Source organism: Acomys minous, assembly GCF_964271855.1.
Source record: "Acomys minous genome assembly, chromosome: 10".
Classification (NCBI taxonomy): domain Eukaryota; kingdom Metazoa; phylum Chordata; class Mammalia; order Rodentia; family Muridae; genus Acomys; species Acomys minous.
In genome coordinates this window covers 75,333,632-75,352,652 of record NC_140491.1, presented here as the reverse complement: position 1 = coordinate 75,352,652, position 19,021 = coordinate 75,333,632, and the positions used below count along the sequence as shown (strand labels likewise).

Below are 19,021 nucleotides of genomic sequence, written 5' to 3'. Positions count from 1 at the left end.
TGCAGTTGCTCAGGCTGCTCATCTCCAAGGCCTCTTTGAACTTTGCATTTCATGATTTCATACATGAGTAGAGCTGGGCTCCCAGGTAGACAGAGGAGGACAGAGGAAGAGCACATGCCTCCTGATTATTGCTCGTTCTCCCACTTTTATGAGATACTCTTCGTAATAAGAACAAACAAAATAAGCCACAAGCCTTGCTTTCTTCTTTCTCCTAGAGAAATCTGACAGAATATTTTGTGGCTGTGGATGTGAACAACATGTTGCATCTGTATGCCAGCATGCTGTACGAACGCCGGATCCTCATCATCTGCAGCAAGCTCAGCACTGTGAGTAGACCGTCCCGAGACGGCTTTGCAGTCATCTCATTTTAATTGAAAGATGTATCGGCAAGATTAAAGAAAATTTTAGGAAAACGAATCAGCCACATTCCCCTCATATGGTAATACATCATCGTCATTAATTATTCATGTCCCTTTACAGTGTCAAAGCCCATTTCATTTATTCTTATGGTCTCATGATCAATTATAAATAGTTTTCTGCCTATCTCCACATAACCTTATTTTTTGTCATTTCTTTAAAATGTTGGTACTGTATTCCATTGTAGCAATGTAGTCATGATTTACTTCTCTTGGTAGTTTTCTTCTCTTAGTAGTCATTTAGCTTGTTCATAGATAAATCCTGTAGTGGGCGATACTGTAGCAGACATCTTGGAGATAGCTCCCTTTAATTGAAACAGCCCACATGTATATGGGGACTTTGTAAATAATAAATATGCTAAGGAGTGGGACCTCTAGTCAAAGGCTATGATAAGCACAGGAATTTGGGGCTGCCAGATTGTTTCCCCAGAAGGCTGGGCCTGTGCAATGAATGTTGTCATCTGTATACAAGTGAACCACTTTCACTACAGCGTTTGCTAAAATTGTCTGTCTTTGTATGTATTGTCTGTGTGCTTGTGCTACAATTTAATCTTGCAATAAAACTAGGTTTAAAATGATATTAAGGTTTAACTTTGATATCTTTGGTTAGAGGTAACTATTTTTGTGAGTTTATTTCCTATATGTATTTTGTTAATATCTTTTCCCATTTACCTTAGATAGCTTGTTGTTTTGTAGGGTTTTTTTTAACTAAGTGGAATGTGTGTGTGTTTGTGTGTGTGTGTGTGTGTGTGTGTGTTTGTGTGTGTGTGTGTGTGTGTGTGTTTGTGTGCGTGTGTGTGTTTTCATGTTTGGAAGTGAATGTGTGTATGTGGGTACCAATGCATTTGTGTGCATATAGAGGCCCGAGGTTGATGCCAGGTGGCCTCCTCTACTTTATATATTGAAGCCAGGCATTGGATGTTTAGCCAGGTATTCCCTGTCTTATCTTCCTGCCTGCTGAGATGACTGGTGAGCCACCACCCCACCCAGATTTTTTTATGTAAGATCAGGAGATCTGAACAGCAGTCCTCACACTTACATGGCAATGCCTTACCCACTAAGCCATCTCTCAAACCCTGTTTTTGTCTGTTTGAGAGAGAGTTTTTGATTTATAAAACAGACTGGCCTTGAACTCATTATGAAACCCAAGCTGGCCTCCTACTTCAGCCTGGGTTTCAACTGTGAGCCACCAAGCGCAGACAGGTTTTTTTCATAAGTAGGTTCTTCATGTATTGTATTAATAACTTTTGCTGTATGTTTAACATAGTTTTTTCTTATTTATATTTTAATTTCTTCATCTGATAACAATAGTTAATATATATTTATATTTTTGAGACAGGGTTTCTCTGTGTAGCCCTGGCTATCCTGGACATGCTTTGTAGACCAGGCTGGCCTCAAACTCACAGAGATCTGCCTGCCTCTGCCTCCCAAGTGCTGGGATTATAGGCATATTCCACCACACCAGCTGGTTAATAATCTTATTATGAAAGTTCTCAAGTAAACACTCCAGAAGGTTGAAATCACTTTATAGTAATATTGATAATGATTTTTATCTAGTTACTGGTAGTAATTTACTGAAATTGCTTGGTAGGTGTATTTTTTTTTATCAGCTTTATTTGGGTTCTTAGATCTACCATCCTTCTCCATCCTAGTCCCCTCCAACACCCTAACACCAGATAGGAGAGACATAGGTTAGTGGGCATTGAGATCTTTTTAGACTACTTTCTGCTGATTAGGGCCATTGACTTCCTTGGGGCAAGTTTAATCTTCATCTTGTCAAGTTATCTCCAATTTCTTTTTATGGTGTCTTTTCTCATGGCCACTTGATGAACCATCAACAACAGTAGCATGAGTAGGAACTAGCAAGAGGACAGCCACATCCCTATAAATAATAAAGGAGGCACTGAACTGTCTGTCAGGCAGGCATTTCAGCATTAGTTGTCCACCTGTGGAAGGAAAAGAACACAGTATCTGTTTTACTCAATGGGAGACAAAATTTTTAATGAATTAAAGTTTAAATGTGAATGAAGTCAGCATTCTGTAAAACCCCTCCATCAATGAGGTGCATTTGGTCCATTTTCAGTCCTCACCTGGATTGGGGTCCAGCAGTCTCTTCTCAGAACATCAAGTACTGAACACTGTGTTGGAGGCCATGTGGCCATCATTGCAACTTTCTCATTTATGGTAGATAAACCAATGGCGAAGATTGACTTCCAACAATGCTTTGGGTACAAGAGTGACAGCAGGCCACACTGGGTCTTGTCACTATTAGATTGCTAATCCCTGAGTTAAGTGACAGGTTTTGGTGTCTTAGTTATTTTTGTTGTTGTTGCTTAAAATTTATTTGTATGACGTACTTTTTTCTTTCTTTCTTTGTTTTGAAACGGTGTTTCTCTGTGTAGCCCTGGCTGTCCTGGAACTCACTCTGTAGACCAGGCTGGCCTCAAACTCAGAGATCCACCTGCCTCGACTGGGATTAAAGGTGTGCGCCATTACCTCCTGGCGATGTACTTATTTTGATATGTGTATCTGTTTCAAAAAGTTTCGTCAAAAAAGGAAGATGCCAAGTCCAAGGGATAGAGACAAAATTACCTGTACAGGAAAAAAGAAAGAAAGAAAAAAAGAAACAATGGTTTTACAACTCTAGAAATGAAAAGATAATGATGCTATATCTCAAACTCCTAACCCAGAATTCTATACCTATCTAATAGAAGCCAGAAAAGTGTGCAGCTGCCTCATGACACCTGTCAACACCTGAGGTCTGCAGTCTATACTGTGCCCACTCTTGTAGGTGAACTGTTCATCCTCTCTATAACCAGTCACTCTGCGTGTCCAGATGACTTTGTCCCACAGTGTATTTTAGGGGTCAACATAAAAAAAAAATAGACAAAAATTGCTGATTTCCTGAAGCTTGGACTTGAGTAAAGGAGACTCTAGTCAGCCTAGGAGCTACCACGAAGTTCCCAGGAGTGGAGAGTAGAAGAGAGTTTCGAGAGCAGTGAGGAAGGGATCATGACCTGACATGCGAAATGCCTTGTTGAGAAGGTGCTTCTTAGTGCCTCCTTCTGCCTCCAGGCCACCTCGAAAACTGCTCCAGCGGAAAATCAGGAGCTTAGTTCTGCCCAGTCTTTGTTTCTCCTCTTTTGCTGGAGCTTTCCAAAGCACACACCAACATGATACAGTGACTCCCAAACCTTAACCACAAAGCATGGGCCAGAGAGGTGTCTCCAAAGGTAAAGGTACTTACTGTCGAGGCTAAGAACCTAAGTTCAGTTTCCGAGACCCACGTGGTGGCAGTGCAAGGAAAAAACCTACAACTGCAGGTTGTGCTCTGACCTCCACGTGTACATATGCATGCCTTCACACACATAAATAAGTGTTAACTTTTTAAAAAGACAACTCTCTGTGTGCCACATCCATTTCATCCCATTTCTATTCTTCCCTTTACCTCTTTTATTTTCTTCCCATTAGAACAAAATTCCTCAAAAGTCATCTGTTTCCTGTCTAGTCCTTCTGCTCTTGTTCATTCCTCACCATTTTACTGACACAGCTCTTGACTGAGCCACTGTTGACCTCTTGTTAGTAAAATAAAAATGAGCTAATACTTATAAAATCTTAGAACATGGTCTGCATGTGTACATGTTCATAAATAAATGCTTTGAGGAGAGCTCAGAGTTTGGTGTTTCAAATCAATACCAAGAAGATTACTTAGACAAGACAAGAAGATTAATTCTGTGCTGTGTGATTGAGTAAAGAGGAAGGAGAATCATGAATCAGGCTCTTGCTGAGTTTCAAATGTGCATTCTTTTTAAATTTTTGAGGGGAGAGTTGTAGTTTTTGTCTGTTTACAGATAGCCGACTGTAGCTGCGCTCTGAGCTCTATGATTGGTGATGAAACTACCCTCTTTCTGGGACATGGAGCTCTGCTCCGAACCAGAAGGCGCTCGGTAGAAGGAGCTGAGTAGACAGGAACTGGGTTCAAGCCTTTGGTTCTCTCCAGAGTCAGGATTTGTTCCCATTGCTGCCTCTAACTTCATCCAGCATAGCTTTTACTCATCTCATAGATGAGGCAGATGTGAAGGCTCTTTCAGCCTGCGGTGTTCTGAGGACTCTCATGGAAGAGTCTGATGTGGCTATAGTACCTTCAAAAACCATATGTTCTCTAGTTTGCCTGATAAGATATAGCTTACAGCTCCTCAGAGCTATTGAGGATCTGAAAGATAAAGGCTACGGAGTACTCCAGAGGACAGTGTCTATAAAACAGACTGTGTCTGGAGACAAACCAACACTGCTTAGCTCAGAGTCAGATAACACGTATCCCAGGGTGTCCCGGTCAATAACGTTGTGATATTCTGTATAAGACAAATGTAGGTTTTTTGTTCTCTTTGCTCAGTTAATGTTTATTGATTGTTTTCCTTTATAAATGATAAATAGGGAAGGCTTAGCTAAATCTTGTTCTCTGATTTCTTGGAACACAAAGATCCCATTTTTCTCCTATATTTTTACATCCAAGCTTGGAAATACTGTGGATAGCTAGTATATCAAAGATAGAAACATTTTAGAAATGGTACCTTGTAATACCAGTATCACTCCAAGTATTAAGAATTATTTCTATTTTACAGAGAAATCTGTTCATTCGGAAAGGTTAAAAAAAAAAACTTGTTTGAAGTCAATGTACTAGTCAGAGAGAAAGGAAGAAACAGAGTGTGACAAAATAGATCATGATGCTCTGTGTTGAAGGAATCGTCTAGAAAGGAAGAAATAGCCAGGGACTATGCACATAAGGGAACCTCAGCCCCTTCAGAATTCTTACCTTTGCCACCAGTTATATTCATTGGGACCCTTTGGTGCAGGAGGCTCCACTAGAGCCAGAGAAAAATTGCTAGGTGCATCCATCCCACCAAGAAAATTAGGAAACTCTCATAAAAAGCCAAAATGATAAGAGTTGGTGGATGGGGTGACTGGTTGAGCTGGTGGTGCTGATCTGAATGAAGAATCAGGCCAGACTACATAGTAATGAGAAGTTTTATGTAGCTCCAGGACTACCAGAGAAGGTTCCAGATGGCATCTGCAGACTGAATGTCTAGACCACTTTCATGTAGACCTACACTCAGTACTAAGTAAGACAGGCCTTTAGTTTTCTACTACCTCCTTAAGAGTCTTTTCTGAACCATACACTATGTCTGTTAGGTGCTGTGTAACATACATTCTTGTTAATGCTTATATATCCACAGGCATATTTGCACACGCGCGCGCGTGTGTGTGTGTGTGTGTCTGTGTGTGTGTATGTGTCTGTGTGTATAATCTATGATTATCATATTCTCTTTAGCTTTTGTGGCAACCTCAGGAGCTACTTGGTTTTATTCTCCTTTTGCATATAAAAATATTAGCAACCAAAAATGCACTGTCAGAAGATGAGCTGAAGAGGTGGAATTAAAACTCGCTTCTTTTGGTTCTAGGCCCTTTTAGCTACCCCATACTGCCTCCCAGGTAACTCTCCACTTGTCATGAGTTCCTCATGACCCCTGTATACTCAGAAACATTCTTGGCATGATTCCACTGACCTTAGGTCTGAGTGCCTGGTGCTGTCTTCACGTGCATACAGCAAAGCTTTTCACCGATTTCATGATTTCTGGGCACCAGGAATGCACACCTCCCTCTCTTGGCCAAGGTCCCTCCCTTCCTGTATCACTGTCAGTACACTGTTAGACTCCACGTCTGCCTGCTCTACCTAGTTACCTTGATCAAAGCCCTGGTATGACCCTGACCAGTGCAGTGGCTTTAGGGGTCATAGGCTGCACTTCCTCCTATCTTCCTGTCTAACTGCCCCCTTTCTAAAATTGGAGGAGCTAGAAAAATTTCCAAACCTAAGACTTCTGGTTAATTGATAAATAGGCATATTCCTTTACTAAGGATTTTATTTAGTCTATCCAGAGGATGGGTTTAAACAAATACTTCAGAAGGAAGCATGATTGGGGGTAAAACCATTCTGTAATTGAGCTTCAACACACAATTATTTGTATGGATCACATAACTATGAGAAGAATTAATATTTTTCTGATGGTACCTCATTTCAAAAAAAGAAAAAAAAAAAGACTAAGCTGGCCATAGTGGCGTACACCTTTAATCCTAGCATTTGGGAGACAGAAGCAGGTGTATCACTGTGAGTTCAAGGCCAGCCTGGTCTATAAAGAGAGTCCAGGACAACTAAGGCTACACAGAGAGACCCTGTCTTGAAAAACAAAAAATAAAAATAAAAAACAAAAATTAAAAATGAAAGAAAAGAAAAAACTAACATAAAGCAATTTCTCAGTTTCTTCCTAGCTAGACAAACATACATTTTTTTCCCAGAGACTTGGGCAGAGCCTCTGTATTGGTGCCCTGGACAAGTAGTAGGTGATAATTGTGTCTTCTTGCCAGCACCCCCAGCCTGGCCTTTGTAGATGTTTCAGTGTTGAAGAGAAGTCCTGGATCCTTTCCCAAGCTTGCCTGTCCCATCACACTCACGCAGACAGCAATCCATTGTCTGAGCACACCATCTGCTCTGGTGACCTGAGAAAGGACAGTTTGTAGCTGAGGCAGATTTTCAGATTTGTGTTAATTTTCACTTCTTTTTGGAGGAACTCCACCTCACCATGGCTGTGTCAGCCCAGGCAGTGGCCACGCATCCTACCAGCATGTGCAGAGCTTCCTTGCTTCTTCTGCACTAGAACAAACTAATCCTGTTTGTTTATCTGTAGCCCTTAAAGCAAAGAAGAGAGTGGCAGTTTAAGGAGGTTTGAAACTCTGGACTGGAGCCAGGGCCTCTTTGCCTGCACACTCCACTCTGCATGTTCCAGCCGTAGGAACAAACTGCATTATTTTGTTTCAAACTGTGCTCAAGGGAAGCCAAGACCTTGTAACTGGAAACTTCCCAAACAGTGAAGTCTCAGACTAAATTTAGTGTTCTATTTAAAAAATAAAATAAATCGAACATTTTGTTTGTTCATCTTTTATATGTTGAGAGAGGGGGTGGGGTTGAGATTAACCTAGTCACACTGACAACCTAAGAAATAAGAAGCAAGCTAATCCTTTTGGTGAAGAGGGAAATCCTTAAGAAAATGTAATGAAGTGGCATGAAATACAGACTTAGCAGCCAAACTTGCAAGTGGCGTAGCCTCTCTAATCTCCATTACATAAAATTTTATTGTGGCTCTGAGAATATGAAAAACGGTTAAAAATAAATGAAAGAACGCTCCACTGATACGAAGTAGGAAACAAGATTGCTATGTTTTATTTATGTGTATTTTCTTCAAATAAATATAATTCACTGCTTTTTTAACTGTATTCATTTAATTATGTGTAAGTTGGTTTTCTCCTGGACACCTTGAACTGTAGCTGTAGCAGAAAGAGCCTTGTGATGTTGAGGAGACTGTAATATAATGCAGTGTGTTAGTAATAGAATCTGTGATCCTCTGCTACAACTTCAGCCCTCCCCTGTAGCCACGCTGTTTTATCCTCCTCCACAGCTTCTTCTTCTTCTGTAGTTTGAACAAACACTGAACACCTGCTTTGAACTAGACAGCATTCAGAATGTTAGCAATTCCCAAATGCTGTTAGAAACACCCAGAAAGCATGCAAAAATGCGGGTCCACAGACAGCATCTCCAAGTACTTTGGTCCAAAAAGTCTAGTACAGAACCCAGGATTTTTCTTTTTTTTCAGGAGTCCCTATTGATTGATATGGAGCCAGATTTGGGACCATGGAACACACTGTTCTTTCCTGGCAGAAACAATATTAATTTGTTGATGGTATTGGTTGTACAGCACAGGCTCATCTTCACTTAGAACTATATAGTAGAGACTATATGAGACTATATATGTTTGTTTAGAAGACAGTCATGAAAAAATTCTTTGAGAGAGTCTTGGTGGTGGTCTTGGCCAGTCTAGAGAAGGGCATCACTAAGCATAATCTATCCAACTTTTCAAAACACTGTGAAGGCCAGGGCAACCCACCATGTGACTCAGGGCTCATGGGTGATAATAGATCCAGAGGCGAGATTTTTTTTTTTTTTTTTTTTAGGCATTTCATTAAAACATGCCTACAATTGTATTATTTGAGCAATAGGGGCAATTTGTGGAATAAGTTTATATATTCTTGTAGGGGTATGTTGTATGTACACATATGTATGTGTATGTACAGGTATCCTCACCTGTAAGCTGTATGTGGAGACTAGAGGCTGACATTGGGATGTCTTTCCTCAATAACTTCTCTACATTGTTACTGCTGTTGTTGTTATTATTTACTTAAAAGCAGTTTATCACTCATCCTGAAGCTAGTTGTTTGCCCTCGGTTGGCTGGCCAGTGAGCCCCCAAATCCTCCTGTCTCTAGTCCTCAGCTCTGAGTTACAAGCATGGACTGCCACACCCAGATTTTTTATATGTTCTAGGGATCTAAATTCAAAGACTTAAGCTTATGAAACAGTCTGTTTACCCACTGAAATGTCTCCCAGCTGTGGCTATTCTTTAGGTTTTAGTAGTAAGAAATTATTTCTTATGACTCATAAATCATGCCTCTACTGTAGAAACACAAATGGGCAATACTAAAATCACTTTCCTCTTAGTATGTTTGAAAATCTCTAAATGGAGCCCACTTGGCAGACGTTACAACGGCATTCATTAAGGAAGCAACAATGAAGCACTATGTACTGTGTTAGTGGGACAAGAATATTTATTATTTCCTCTGATGGTTTTGAAGATGGCGATTATGTTCACTTTGGTGTGCTCTGAGATTAAGCCGTGCACTCATGGATTTGTACAAACATAGGAGAAATTCACAGATTTGCTTCTCTGCCAGCTTGATGGGTGTATTCACTCTCCCAGCTAGATGCCTCAGACAGTCCTGATGGTAGAATCTTCCTCAGAAAAAGGACAGCAGGGTTGGAGGAGAGAATCAGACTTCAGATTAGGGTCATTATGTTCTGATTCTGCCTGTGTCTGCCATGTACTCAATCCCGTGAGCCATTTTCTAGCCACTTGGCCATCAGCAAATTGACCTCTGATATCTCTATGCTTTTTTCTCTAAAAGTAGTAAAGGGTTCATGATCATAGATGAGGTAAAACCGTAACCCAACACTGGCTATGCACAGCTCATTCCAGGAATGCCACTTGACACTGAATGTCATATTTGTAGGCAGTGACACCCAACCTGAATTTCAGAAGCAAAGAAGATGGTAGAGATCCTGGAGTTTTACAGACTGTGTGTATGACTGATGGTGGTGACAGTGAATTCCTCAAGCCACAAGAATAGTCATAGCAGCATGTAGGTTTTGTGTCTCCACTCATGTCTCACTCGTCACTTAGTCACTGGCTGAGGAGTCATTCAACAGAGCTTGAGTGGCCCAAGGAGCTGCAGTGTTCACATGGCTCAGTGTTCACCTGGCCTCCCAAATGAAGCAACATAACCATCCTTTCCATCTTCATTCACCGAGCCCTGAAAGCGATGATGCGCCAGTCTCTGCTGCCCAATGCTCGCCCCAGGCAGAATCAGGGATTCCTTCTGTATGTGCTGACATACTTGAACCTCTATTATAGCATCTCTTTCATAATGCTTTGTGTTGAAGTTGATTGTTTGCATTTTGATCTTTCTCTGTCTATTTTAACTTGCTCGAGGGCATGGTGTATACTCATAGTGGATGCTCAGTAATTGTCCGATTAATACAGATCAGAGCACAGAGGCAGCTTCATGAGAGCAGAGAGCACAGACTCAGGAGCCTGGCTTCCCAGGGTTCATATCCTAGCCCAGTCCTGAGCTCTGTGACTATAGGCAAATTTCCTTACCTACAGAATGGAGACATTAATACAAGTACCTTATAGGGCTGTTATGGGAGGTGAATGTGAAGCTCAGCCCCATATAAAGATGGTCATGATAGTGGCTGGTTTGGGCTTTATTCTTTGAGTTTGCTCTCACTTATTAAGATTGGATTTGGGATTTGCTCCATAAGGGAATCTTTTCATCTATTCATGCAAGGATAGGACCTCGCCACCCAGGTCCTCCTTTCTTTCCCCACTGATAGTATTCATGAGTCCCAATTTAATTATGTTGGGTTTCTGCTGGTGCTTGTTTGTTTGCCTGTTTGTTTCTTTTTCAAGACAGTGTCTCTCTGCATACCTCTAGCTGTCCTGGCACTCATTGTGTAGACCAGGTTTGCCTCAGAGAGAGAGAAAGAATGAGATAGAGAGAGAGCCATGTCTCTGCTACCTAAGTCCTGAGACTAAAAGCATGTACCACCACACTTGCCTTGCTAGTTTCTTTGTGGGGGGAATATCATCCTTCATTAAAACAATGTTATAAACATAAACCATAATATTGGGAGATTCAAAAGTAAATATAAATCTAGTTAGACTTAATGAGATGGCCGACTGATTTCTTTCTGAGTGCCAGCTTTGATCCACTGATGACAAATGCACATCAGGAGGGATCCTGAGGCCATCCATCTCCTTGCTCAGCAATGGCTGTCATGGGCACAGAATAGAGGTGCAGCCACGCGCGTGCTGTCTGTCTTTACATGGCTTTTTACTAATCATGCACCCTTGCCTTTTTCTTTTTCACCTTAAAGATGAAAAGCAGCACTTTCCTCTCTTGTGGTGGCTTCTTCCTGACATAGCTTACCTCACTGTGGTTTCTGCCTCAGCTTAGGTAGCTAACACTTTTCTCTAGCAGTTTTATTTGCTTTGATGTTTTGAAGTGTCAAATCGTGGCAGGAAAGCTTTTTACTCTGATTAATAACTTGCTCTAATTACTCTAGCTAGGAGGTAACTTTAAAAAGAAGACGGAAAGAGAAAGAATTAAGTGAGATGCCTGAGGAAGCTGCTTCTCAACTGGTTCATGGTGTTCTTAGAGGCCTGACTCTACTTGACCACATTGGAATTTGTTTGGGTTTGGTTTTCCTTCCCCTAAAGATAATGGAGGAGGAGGAGAGCTAAGCTGAGTTCCACCAGCTACAGGAGAAACTACTGAAGAAAGATTTCTCCCCTTTCCTCCACTAAAGAGGAGCACTGCATGTCGTCTTGTCGTCTTCGAAACAGGACAGTCTTTGCTCTTCTCTGAACTAGCAGAAGGCTGATTGACTTTAAAAGCCAGCTCTACCCCTACTAATATAGTCAGTACAATTGAAACATAGTCAAACCACCTATAATTGAAGGGTTTTTCTTTACAATGGTTCACTCACAGAGTACCTGAAAACTTTTTGCTGATTCTACAGTGGATTTACCACTTGAAAACGTGTAATTAAAAGCAAAAATCACAGCACTGTTTGAGTCACAGCATCACTTATTTCCTGACAGCCCACGAAGACTGTAAGTAAAGAACCTAGTTCTCAAGCTGAGAATGCTAATAAGTTCCCCAAGACACAACATTCTCTAAACCATTGGACATAGGATGAATCTTGTTGAAATGCATGGACTTTAAGGCTACAAATCTGCAGTTCTTTCTCTATTCTTTTTCATCAGTTTGTTTTTGTTTAAGCACAGAGGGGACTCCAGATGCCTGTAACTCTGTGAAGCAGGTGTCAGTGTGATTGTTTAACATTCTCAGCTCAGGATGTGAAGAATGACTGCAACCATCCGATCCCCCTGTGACAGCCTTTAGATCCTGGAGTCTTAGTACTTTCTCAAAAATGTGCAGTTTCCGGTGGTGATCTGTTGAGTGACTGCAGTTTGCCGGAATGTTGAGTGACCTTGCCTACCATTCTTGACGTTAAGCTGGGGCAGTCTCATGTTCCCCAAACACTTGACCCAGCACCTGCCCGATGTCAGGCAACGCAGGAAATAAGGAAACACTTTGAATATAGTCCCTGTGCTTGTGGAGCTGCAGCTGGAGCTATGCTCATGGTCTCCCGTCATCGTCCTCTGAGCTCTTCCGCATGCTGAGGGGAGAAGGGGCAGGCAGAGGGAAAGGTGGCACTTATTAGTTCAAGAGTTTGGGGGGAAGGGGTCCTTGCGGCAGCAAAGGTAAGAAACAGACTTTGGAAATAGACCCAGACTGATTTCTTCTGGGCCAGTACAGCTACAGGTCAAGAGAGATAGTGGAGGGACATCCTTCATGTCAAAGGATGGACGTTCCTCTAGAGTCAAAGCTGCAAGGGCACAGGGATCTTGCAGGCCAACTTCTGATTTTGCATGTAGAGGAAACTAAGACCCAGGAATGGTAGTATTTTGCTCTGATCAAAAAGACTTTTAAGTATGTGAGAAGAACCATGGCAGAGAGCTAGACTTTCTGATTGGTATGTCAAGGCCGGCATGTAAACCTTCCTACAACTAGTAGTCATTACTTCCTTGCGTAGAATTCCCTGAGGATTAAAGTCACCATGACACCTTAGTTAATTGACTAATCCCCAGGAAGTGATCAGATGTGTGGTTTTTAAAATGAATATTTTTCTAGTCCAATACTCCCATGCCTTGGGCATGTAATAAAGTTTGTCTGTTCTTTTTTTCATTAAAAAGAAAAAAGAAGAATGATTACTTCCTGTTATTGGTACTCTGTCATAGATATTTGCCCACTTAACAGCAAGGCAAATTAGTATTTACATAATTGGGCAGTGCTGACAGGGGCAATATTCATGTATTTTGGAATCCTTTGTACAGTGATGGCACCAGGTAGGCACCAAAAAAAAAAAAAAAAGCTTTCTAGTATAATTTATGTGTTGTAAAAATAGGGGCCATTATCATCTGACAAGACCGGTGTGAGAGTCCCAGTTCTGTTGTTTTGTCACCATGTGGCCTTAAGTGAGTTATTTCACTGTGAGACTGTTTCTCTGTCTGTGAAGTGTGGTAGAGAGTGTATCTGGGTACCCATGTGAGCATACCTCTAAAACAAGGCTTCCCATGGGCCTCCACTCTAATATAGTGCTTGCTGCATGTATTGCAGGGATTTTTCTTTTAGAATGGGTCTTTTTCTTTGTTTGTTTTGTTTTTTGGAGACAGAGTTTCTCTGTGTTGCCTTGGCTGTCCCAGACTCACTTTATGACCAGGCTGGCCTCAAACTTAGAGATCTGCCTGCCTCTGCCTCCCTGAGTGCTGGGATGACAGATGTGCATCTAATTTTTTATCCTATATTATGGATTCAAATGAAACATTGCAATCTTATTATTTGACCATCAGTCTATTTACTATATCTGAGAAATACCTTAAACTGAAAACAAAAAAGCATAGGAATGACATCTTGTGACTTCTTTCTCCTATATCATAGGCCATTCCCCATTCATGTCCTACCCAGATTGTTGTTTCTCCTTTTCCAAGCCTCACAGAAAACTCATGGAGCCATATATAAAGCTCTACAATATAGCTGACCTTGTGCACCTTTAATTGAGGACAGAATTTGCTCAAGTGCCACCACCACCCATCAGTGGTTTACTTTATAGCCTGTGTCCTGGCTAAACTGGCTGTTGGCTGTATAATTTGTCTAGTTTTGTCTGGAGCCTTAGACTATTCAGCTGCTTCAGGGCAAAATCTTTTGGGTGTCATTAAATGGGATTGATAATTGGCTTCTGATGAATATTCATTATGAGTAATGACTTTGGGCAAATTTTACACATATGATCTTTTATTCTCCCACCAAGTGAGATATTTGATAGAATCATTTCCTCAACTTGCACCTCAATTAAATATTCACATACCCCTTCGTTGACTATACTTCTTATTGTATATTTTCATTGCATTAATACTTTATCCTCTATAGGGAATGAGTGTAGCCCTTCAGACTCCTATGTGTGACTGCTGATACTGTGCAGAACTCTGTCTATAACTTCTGGGTCAGTGTAGATATACAGAGACCTTATTGTGGTTAGCTTAGCCACTGTTTTTAACAATGAACAAAATGGGTGTCACTTCATATTTTGGAAAAGAGCTGAACAATCCCCTGCTTGGTTTGTTTGTTTTCTTAATCAAATGGATGAATGTGTTTTACCAAATTGTAGAGACTTGACCTTAGGAAATCTCTAATGATGGGGCAGAGCTTGTAGGTTTATCTGTATGTCTGTTTGTTTGTTCTTAGTGAAAGATAATTAGTTTAAAACTTTTATCGTTTAATCTGGTAGATACATTTTGAGATTAAGAAGTCATGGTAAAAATGTTGTCTAGAGGTAAGATTTGGCCCAAAACAGTTTAAGCAAATAAGAAACAGGGAATCAAGTCCCACCTCAAACAAAACCATCCTAGTGGATAACTTGTGGTAATTACAAATATATATGTTTTTGATGACAGAAGGACATTTATGTGGTAAAAGATAGGGAGGGAGATAGGGAGGGAGATAGATAGATAGATAGATAGATAGAGCACTACAGCATAAGCATAGGATTGGATGGATGGATGGATGGATTAATGGATCATTCAGTTTTTCCAAAAGTGGTATATTTGTATGTCTAAGTTTGTCCTTGTTTTGGAATGTGAATTTGTGGAACTAATGAAATTGTTGGATAGTACTTAATATATAAGCCAAGCTACTTATTTGTTTGTTTGTTTGTTTGTTTTTATTACTTTATTCAGATTACAACTCAATTGTTACCCCATCACTTGTATTCTCCCATTCCTCCTTCTCTCCCCCTTTCACCCTATTCTCCTCCCCTAGGTCTATGACCAAGGGGGAACCTCCTCCCCTACTATATGGTCATAGGCTATCAAGTCTCATCTTGGTAGCCTGCTTATTCTTTCTCTGAGTGCCACCAGGCCTCCCCACCAAGGGGAAGTGGTCAAATATGGGGCACCAGAGTCAGTCCCTGCTCTCCACATAACTGTGGAGAATGTCCTGTCCATTGGCTAGATCAGAGTAGGGGTTCGATGTTTATTGCTTGTATTGTCCTTGGTTGGTGCAGTAGTTTGAGCAGAGCCCCCATGGGCCCAGATCCAAGGCACATACCTAAACATAATAAAGGCTATATATAGCTACTGGGTATCTTTATGTTGTAAATTTAGTGTAAGTAAGAATCTGTTTGTTTTTGTTTGTTTGTTTGTTTGTTTGTTTGTTTTAATTTATTCAGGGTGCACACTGCATTGGCAAGCACTTACATGCATGCAGTTGAGACATCTGGAGATAAAAAAAGATAGGGTCTTTGTGTATTTCACAGCCAGGGGACAAACCTCAGTCTGTTACAGTTCAGTTAGTAACAGAGAGTCAAGGTAAGTCTTCAGAGCGGAGAAGAGAGCTTGTTCAGAGGTCTAAGGGAAGAGCTTGCTAGTAGAAAAAACTTGAGCAGGTTTGAGAGATGAGTAAAATAGTGAGAGAAGAAAAGAGGCCCATCATTCCTTTACTTCTACAAATGGTATGTCGTAGGGTCAAGCTCATGAGGCAGTTGAGGTAGGTTGGAGATGGTGCTTAAAAGATAGACCAGACTGGCACAGGCATTCCATTCCAGCTGTGCCCTAGAGGTTTGCAAACAGGAAGTGATGTTGCTGGGCCTGCACGTGAGCAAGAATGCCCCTGGCAGCTAGTTAAGGATGAGCAAAAGAGCCAGTTCTCAAGGCCATTGTAACCTCCAGTCTGACTTGCGGGTAACATCAGAGTAAAGGGGATTTGTTCTTCACTCCATACCACCAACTATGTTTATTCTTCCAAACCCTAAAGAAACTAGCCATGGCAGTATGTATCTATATGGCAGCTACCTCCATCAGAGAAGCTACAGAATAGACTGGGATGGATGATTGGACCTCAGTGCCTGTCTGGATCTATCCGCCTGACACACATGTACCTGATTTAAAGAATGAGGTCTGGAGAGAAGAATGGCTGAGGGGCAGAGCACCCTAGATTCAATACAGAGCTTTCACAACTATACTGTGAAGCATCAGTAGCATGTTCAGTTTAAAGCTGGTTGTGTTATACTAACCTCTGGGATTCTTCTAACTGGATCTGGGCATATCACTCTGTCACCACATCAATGTCCTTCTGTCAGCAAAGGCCGGTAACCAGTTTAAAAAAAAAAGCAAAGGCCTCCTGGTGACAGGTTTTCTAGAAAACAAAACAACAACAAAGACAGAAATATAAATTGTTGGCTGCTGTCACTTAGTAGCTGGGTCCCCAGGGTTGCATGCTGTCCATTTTGCCATATTGAATTTTACAGAGATTGTATTGCTTTTCATTACCTTTACCTATCAGTTTTAATTGTATCAGATACTGCTTGTTGGACATCTCTAGCTCTTAAGACTAAAGAGAAGGAATATAAAACAGGTTGTTGAAAGAAGTGGGGAAGGATAAGCCTACAAACCATGCTGAAGCAGTTGATCAACTCTGTGGAAGAAGTAAATTCTCACCTCAGGTTTAGCCCACATTAATTGCAGATGGATTCAGGAGTTAAATGCTTATAGACATTTCAGAGGTCTTTCCTTGGACAAGAAGTGGGGCTCATCACTAAGGAAAACCTTGTCCACACAGTCATTTAAGCCTCTTCTCTCAGAGACCTGAGGAAAAGGAAAACTGACTTGTCAAAAACATTACATCAGATGATGTCCTTTACAAGTCCTTAGTCCTTGCTTATAAATCAATTTAAAAGATACTAGCACTCCTTTTAAAAGTCAGCAAAGAGAGGAAACAGACCCTTTATGCAAGAAATAGAGTCAGCTGTAGCCAATGGACAGCTCATTCTCCACGGTTGTGAGTAGAGTGGGGACTGCCTCAGACATGAACTCTGGGGTCCCCAATTTGATCACTTCCCCTTGGTTGGGAGGCACACAGAGGAAGGGAGAGCAGGCTATCAAGATAGAATGTAGTCATATGGTTTGGGGAGGGGGAGTCCCCTTCTGTCAGAGGTCATGGGGAAGGGAAAAGGGCAGGAGAGGGAGGGAGAGTGGGAATGGGAAGATACATGCAAGGGGATAACAATTAGGATGTAATCTGAATAAATTATAATAAATTAAAATTTAAAAAAGAAATAGAGTCAAGAAACGTGACAAAAAATATTCACCATCCATGCTAATCAGAGGGTCAAAAATAAAAATAAGATGGAAGTAAGTTTAAACTTGACTGCATTTGCTTAGTTCTGGTGACACCAGCAAGAGGGGCTACCCTCCATCAGTTATATTCACGTGTGTACTACTTACCTTCCTCTGCCTCTTGAGTGCTATAACATATCTGTAAGCCTTAGTTAGCTCTGGAATCTACACCTAGAAACCATATATCCAAATACAATTGTGTGACTTCATGATAGAAAGCAGCAAAAATGGATATGAAGAATACATTGAGGATAATGAAATGGTGTGTTTCCTAAGTCTATTTAAGGGTGTAGGAATATGGTATCAGATAATGTCAATATAAAAGAAAACAACATATTTACAATTTTAATATCATTAGAAAAGAAACAGCGAGTGCTTACATGTATAGTACCCTAAAATGTTCAGTAATTTTCAGAAAATGCCATTTCTTTTATCATATTCTTCATTTTCCCAATTTTCTACTCTAAATGTACATGAGCTTTAAAGCCTTTTATTCATTGATTTTTTTTTTTAAATGTAGTCCTGGGGGTTGGACCTGAACCTCAGACATACTAAGCAAGCGCCCTGAGCCTTGCATTAGCTTTGTAACCACGGGACAGGACATGAAATGTGTATTTTGAAGAGAAAGTCTATTGTATGCACTGGAGTGGCCATGTTTGACTGGGAGAAGTTTCCGCTGTGACTTTAGTCCTTAACTTTGGCAGCGCCCTCAACTTTGCCTTGAGATCTGACTCTCTGCTCCTCTCTGTTGCAGCTGACTGCCTGCATCCACGGCTCTGCTGCCATGCTCTACCCCATGTACTGGCAGCACGTGTACATCCCTGTGCTGCCCCCGCACCTGCTGGACTACTGCTGGTAAGGCTGTCCTTCCACCTCCTCTTGAACTTGTAGCTGCTGTGCGTGATACTAAATAAAAAAATAGTCTTATGGTACAGGGTTTGGAGTGCCTAACAACAGGTGCTTTGTGTCATGGCATTCTGAAGGTGTAAGAGAATAGCTAATACTTCACCATTTCTCACCATAGAGAAGCCAAAGCACCAAGAAATTGTTGGCGTGTTCCTACTAAGACATAGAAAATGGTGATAGGAGCCACCGAGATCCCAAGGTCCTCAGGTTTCAGCCATGCCCTGGCATGTCCTACCAACCAAACTTGCTTTTAACTATGGTCTGGGCCTTCTGATTTTTCTCCTTTTTTTCTTCTCCCTGGCTTCCTCCCCTTCCCCACTTTTGTGCATTTGTTTGTTTTATTTTACCTGTTTGTTGTTGTTGTTGTTGTTGAGACAGGATTTTACTGCTTATCCTAAATCAGCCTCAAACTTACAGCAATCTTCTTCTCTCAACCTCCTGAGTGTTGGGATTACCAGTGTGTCACCACACCCAGTCACATGGCTCTCTGAAGCTTTTAGAGGAATTCACTGTTGAGCTTGTATTAGTGGAGAAAAGGAGCGAAGCCATGGTGTGGGGCACAGCATTGGCCTGAGGCTCTCCTCCTTCATCTGCAAGATGAAGTTCTTCAAACATAATTGTGTTTTTAAGATAAAACACACCATATAGGATGGGTGGCTCCTGAGAAACATAATACCTGCTGTAGCACCCTATGGCCTTTGGAGGTGTGGTGGAAATAATATCGCTTTGGCGGACTTGGA

The 19,021-nt window shown here is 41.2% G+C and overlaps 1 protein-coding gene across 17 annotated transcripts in view; it reads left to right on the top strand.

Annotated features, from left to right (window-relative positions):
* DENND1A (DENN domain containing 1A) overlaps nucleotides 1-19,021 on the top strand; it is a 476,985-nt gene that overhangs the window by 250,261 nt on the left and 207,703 nt on the right. For all 17 annotated transcript variants that reach the window (XM_084797945.1, XM_084797940.1, XM_084797948.1 and 14 more), the window contains 2 exons: nucleotides 216-326; nucleotides 18,130-18,230. In XM_084797945.1, coding sequence (XP_084654071.1) covers nucleotides 216-326; nucleotides 18,130-18,230 — 212 coding nt within the window. The remainder of the gene's footprint in view (nucleotides 1-215; nucleotides 327-18,129; nucleotides 18,231-19,021) is intronic.